We start from the raw sequence: 5993 nt of genomic DNA, 5'->3' as shown, positions 1-5993 counted from the left end.
TAATAGTTGCTAGTAGTTAGAATAGGAAGGAATTGAAATTGGAAAGAAGTAGAAATAGGGAAGGGGATAGAAAAGGCAAGCAATAGAATCGGAAGGAATTGGAATTGGAAAGAAATAGAAATAGGAAAGCAGATGGAAATAACGAGCAATATAATAGAAAGGGAATCTTCTCCAAGGGAGGGGTTAGATTGGGCGGAAAGGAGGAAAATTCTTGCCCTAAGCAGGCCGGCCGATCCAGCCTCTTGCTGGACCGGAATCTTCCAGCCGGCCACCAAAGGAGCCCCACGTCATACGAAGTTTGCTGAAAACTGTCGTTAGAGGACAAACTTGGAAGACTAGTGTTCTTGAGCGCAACATGATGACTGATATTCATGTCAATCAGACTCCTCATACCAAAGATTCTTCTGTTTGCATAGAATATAGCTGACATAGTACAAGGCTAAATATGAACAACTACAATAATTAACTTTGACAGAACAAGGAGCATACAAATATATTTTTAATATAAATATTTGCAACTGTACTACTTAATTACATGCATAATCACAGAGATTTTATAGCCTTAATTAGCGAGCAATGATACCGATATATGGCATCATTACAGATATTCAACTGTTACTTGTTGATTAAATTTTCTTCCATCAATCTAAATATCTCCTTTAGATGAACGAAACCTTCCGAAGCAGGCGATGAGATTTCAATTCCGGCAGCCGACAGCTTCTTACGGGTGACCCCCCAAACAACATTTCTTTCTTTCTTTTTTGTGCCGACCTTTCATTGAGAGCCTCTATGAGCTTTCAAATAATTCTTGCTAATGAGGCAATCTGTGATTTTCTTTACAGTGCTTACATTCTTTAAGTGCGCTATTTGGAGGATTCATTTTGACATTTTTTTTGTCGTATTTAATATTTTAGTGCACATCAATTAACTTTATCTCAATCTGCTTTGATGCATTGTAGCATTTCTGCCTAGGCCTCCATGTTCAACATATTATTGCCTCCATAATTTCTTATAATAGACGTGCGCTATTTGGAGGATTCATTTTGTCATTTTTTTTGTCGTATTTAATATTTTAGTACACATCAATTAACTTTATCTCAATCTGCGTTGATGCATTGTAGCATTTCTGCCTAGGCCTCCATATTCAACATATTATTGCCTCCATAATTTCTTATAATAGACTTAATTTGGAATAGATATGTGCTCCGATACTAGCAATTTTTCGAGAACTCATCTTCATCAGTAGTATGCTATTATTGGATGCCACCATCAATCATGAATGAGATAACATGTCGTATTATTTTGGTCTTTCTTTTGTCCTTCCTACTCTTTTGTATGTATCTTATGGTGTGTGTTCTGCCCTCAATTTATATGTCCTCATCACCTACGCCATTTAACACTTTTTGTTCAATTTTTTATTTTTTTTCTTATTTTTAAATTTTAATTTTAATTTTTTTATTCAACACTTTTTGCTGTTCAACTTTCTTTTGAGGTATTTATATATCCTTCAACGAATTAATATGGTACTGGAGTTGACCCAAAATATAATAGAAAAATAAATATTATTGCCTGAAACAACTAAGCGGTTACAATCACCACACTTGAAAGGAAAAATATAACAATATGCCACCCAGAAATCAAAAATAGTAGCAGGCATGATAAAAATAATCAAACTAGAGTGAAATCTCAGGATGGTGGTGGTGATCTGCGAGGGCTTGTCCATCCGACCAAATAGCAAGATGTAGGCCTATTAACAATTAGATTTCAAGCCGAGTTGAGGTCAGCTTAAAAGAAATTTGATCCAAAATTTTGGCTCGTAGCTCGACTTGTTTATTCTCGATCCGAGTCAAAATTCGGATTAGTTTTCTAGCAATTAACAATCTTCAAGCTAAATTCGCTAATTTTTACAGCCCTAAATATCACTCTGGGAGAGAGATACAACCAAAGCACCTCCCAAACCTTTGGATACATCCCTCAAAGGGAGGAACAAATACCGATGACTGTCCTGACTGATGTCTGATCCTAAAACGGAATTCCAAACCCTAATACGACACATGTATAGGAAAATACTAAGAAGGAATGAAGCATAATAGGAAATAAAGCATAAGAAAGGAAAACAAAACTGTATTGGCCCATCTCTTAAGATTGCGAAATCCTATAGTCGCGGGAAGCTCTTGCTTCATAATAATTCTAATGTTTTCCAAAAAAATTAATTCCATAAGATTTATATAAAGAGACTAATTCATAGAATATAAGTTGCATTTATATAATAGAGCCATAATTCCTATTATTTGACTGCTGATATGGTAGGTGCTTTTCCTTTTCAATACTGGTTTGAAGGTCAAGCACATATTATTGAAAGTGAGAGTACTTCAATATTTCTAATGAAATTTACTTTTTTCCAGACCTTGGATAATTGATGATGCTTGTTTTGGAATAGCAGAAGGGTTTATGCCAGCATATGAGGTTAGTATGTATGCATTGTATTTCATAGCTTATGAGATCCTCCCTCCATTTATTAATGTTCTACAGCTTTATGTTTTTTGGCGTGATTATGGTGTTGGAGTATTTGTTTGCAATATTTAACGTTTTGCATTATTTATAGGTTGATGATAAATGGGTTATTTTGAATGAAATTAATGTCAATTCTAAGTATTATTTTAAATGAAATTAATGTTGAATTGTATCTCATTTTAAAACTAGTATTCATTTTTTATGAATTCATTAGCGATTCACTTTATCTGTTGCGATGCAGAAGACTGTGTCACCTCGACAAAATACAAAATAGTTGTGTTGAATTTGTTTATCTCGTTTTACAGTGATCTATTTGAAGTATTACTATATTTTCTTATTTTTACATGTTTACATCTAAATTGTGTCAATTGTTGTTTAAGGCTATCAAGCAGCACTGTTAATTACATACATTGTGTTTCACATATTCCTGATTTACTATCAGATATATGGCTATGCAATTGTGAAGGGTCTTTTAATCTGAATAGAACAATAAAAACTCTTATTACACTTCAGCATTCTTCTTGAAATGCTGCTGGTTTGGTAATCTTCTGTAGGGATGTTTGTTACTGCAGTCATTGACCTGTCCATAATTTAAACAATGCATAAGTTCAATGTTTAATGAGAAACAACATTGAAAACTTCAGTGGATATATTTTTATAGGAAGATTTTTACATAGATACATGTAAAAAAGCAAAGTTTAAATTTTCAATATGCAAATACATAGGAATTGGGTGGTATGCATGTAAATGCCCCATTTCTTATATATTCCAAAGCTTTTACTGAGTTAGGTAGCCATATTCAGGTCAAACCAGTACCAAGTAATAGAAGAGAGGAACTAAATGTTCAGTTAAAATTGGTCCACAAGGGAACCGCTGAATATGAGAAGATTGAGAAAGTGCGGTTGTTGCATTCCGAGTTTCTGGAGCATATCCAGTCTCGACTCCTACCAAGACTTTTGGCTGATGAGTGGCAGCTCATGAGGCAAGTGGCTGAAGATTAGAAGGTAAATTCACATGGAATGACCATCTTGGGTTGACTCAACGAGTTGCTTCAGGTATTGCTGAGAAACAATTACATACATAGCATCTGAAACATTGCTATTTACAAATCTAGCGTCCACTTTCATCCATTGTCCATATTCTCATTCAAATATCAAAAATCATGATGTAACCCCAACCTTTATCTTTTATTTTTTTATCAAATTCTCAATGGTTTGATTGTGGCACGTGTAAACACATCGTTTCGGTATTTTAAAATATCACATGGGCGCTAGATTTTGCAAATAGTGATGTTTCAGGTGCTTCGTATGTAATATTTTGACTTTCTTATTTGGATTATTTCAATTATGTTTTTTAATTTCATTCTACATGTGTTATGCTTTAATAAAACCAAGGGTACGCTTGGGATCAATTTTATTTTTATTTTTTTAGTATATTTTTATTTTTTATTAATCAAAATAACTTATAATTTTTGATTTGTTTTAAAAATAATTTGATTTATTTTCGATATACTAAACATATTTTATTTCAAATCAAACTGAAATAAAATAGAAACATAAAACAAAAAAATAAAAAAATAAAATGATTGTGCCCAAATCAGTTGATATGATAATCAAAGTGCCATTTGGGATCATCTTTATTATTTGTTTTTATATATTTTATTTTACTTATATTTTTATTTGAAATAATATATGGTTGGCATGCTAAAATAAAATATGCTTTTTAAAAACACTCAACACTCAAAACATGTAAAGATTGTTTAGAAGTGTTTTAAAAAAATAATAAAAATATCTAAAATATATATCAAATAAATATGTTTTAAAAACAAAAGTTAGAGGCAAGAATTCTCACTATCTTGATACATGCGCATCAACAGATTCTGCCACAATCTCCTTTTTTTTTTCTTTTCATCAACAGATTCTGCCACAATCTCCTTTTTTTTTTTCCCTAATTGTTGATCTGATATAATTACGAAGAGCTTCCTATAACAATATTTAGCCCCAACATCGCTTTCATTCCCTGCAGTTTTTAATGTTTCAGGTCTGGTATTCAGTTTCAAAAGGATTATCATCTCTCCCATTCGATCAGAAATTCTAGCAACTGGTATGTAACAATCTCTCGGTCTAGTGGCATTTTGGCGTTAAATCGTAAACATTATTCATATTTTTGGCTGAAAGGCCATCCACCATAGCGGTAGTTGAAATTTTTTTATGATATGATAGACCTTTATGTTTCTTCTTTGTAAATTCTCATTTTGCTCTACAGTGTTCATATCAATCATTGCAAAAACAAGAATTTTGACCATTAGAAAATTAGTTGGCATTAAGTGGTGGTTTGCTGGGTTGAAAACTGGATGGAAAGCAAACTATTTGCATGCAAATTATGGTTTACTGTATAATGACATGTTGATGATATATTTCAAGACATTATCAAATAAAATTTAATGTTTATTTTGATGATTGCTGCCTGGCTAAGCGGCCAAAATGAATGTTGAAATATTAATCCTAAATATCTAAATTTTCAGATGATGTACATCTGTTTTTAATGTGAAATTTGCATATGTTGCACACAATTCTTGGGTATTTATATATCTCTTACCTTTACTTTGGTCCTTACATGCATAGCACTTTAGTGCTACATGAAAAAATGTATTTCACGTTTAAAAAAGTGATAATGATGTTATTTTTAATGTGATATTGAATATTTGAGTGTTTTATGTGTAAATATGAATGATTAGGTGTGAGATATGTAAATACATAAGAATTGTGGGTGCTTATGTAAATGAACCATCATTTTAAGCTGCATCCAGGTCATGTGAGTTGTTGCTGCAACATGACGAGGTGAGGCTAAGTTTCTCATGAGCGCTAGAGGTTGGCTAGCCAGCCTAGCTGTGCACGACAGGTGATTGAAACTCGTGGTATTGAGTTTGGCGTCTCGGCCTAGTAGAGGAAGGATTTCATCCCAAGGAGGGGGCTCGGTATAAGCATGCTCAAGCAGAGAATTTTTTTGCGGGATGTTGAATTGATGGTAAGTAAGCTTCATCTAGTTGTGCAGACTTTAGTTGTTGGGCCTCATGCAGAGGCTGAAAGATGTCATGTTCAAACTTCATCTCGTGGACTTGATCCTCCAGAGAGAAACTCGAGGCGCCTTCGCGGGTAGGATGATGTATTCCAAAGTGGAAAGAGGCGAAGGCTTGACATCCTTGGCTCGTGACTGTCCACTAGAATGGCTGTTAGAGCGAGATGCTTTGTTGCTGCGATTTGTTATGTTTGGTGGCTATCAATAAGTTTCACAAGTTTTTTTTGTTATGGGATTGTCTTTTTCCCAAACGGTGTCAAACGGTTGCGTACAAGAAAATTCACTATGTTAGATTGATTATTTAGGGTCTCAGTGTTTCACGAAAGTCCATCACACATTTGGATTACAAGTGATTATTTTAGCCCTACAGGTTCGGGCTTGGTTTATTCGGTCGTCTTCGT

At 33.7% G+C, this 5993-nt stretch overlaps 1 protein-coding gene across 4 annotated transcripts in view; it reads left to right on the top strand.

Moving 5' to 3' along the window:
• Positions 1-4968, top strand: part of LOC110023040 — a 49717-nt gene extending 44749 nt beyond the window's left edge. For 2 of the 4 annotated variants that reach the window (XR_002293842.1, XR_002293840.1), the window contains 3 exons: positions 2406-2466; positions 3318-3569; positions 4555-4968. Coding sequence is in view for 1 of the 4 variants with exons in the window: in XM_020722258.1 (XP_020577917.1) it covers positions 2406-2466; positions 3318-3515 (259 nt within the window). In the remaining 3 variants the exon portion in view is untranslated. Of the gene's footprint in view, positions 1-2405; positions 2467-3317; positions 3570-4554 lie in introns of those variants that run through there. The other 2 variants (XM_020722258.1, XR_002293841.1) reach the window with 2 other exon arrangements.
• The last annotated feature ends 1025 nt before the right edge of the window (positions 4969-5993 follow it).

This window comes from Phalaenopsis equestris, unplaced genomic scaffold (assembly GCF_001263595.1).
Source record: "Phalaenopsis equestris unplaced genomic scaffold, ASM126359v1 Scaffold000002, whole genome shotgun sequence".
NCBI classification, from domain to species: Eukaryota; Viridiplantae; Streptophyta; class Magnoliopsida; order Asparagales; family Orchidaceae; genus Phalaenopsis; species Phalaenopsis equestris.
Note: the sequence above shows the minus strand (reverse complement) of the source record. Positions and strands in the feature narration are given on the sequence as shown.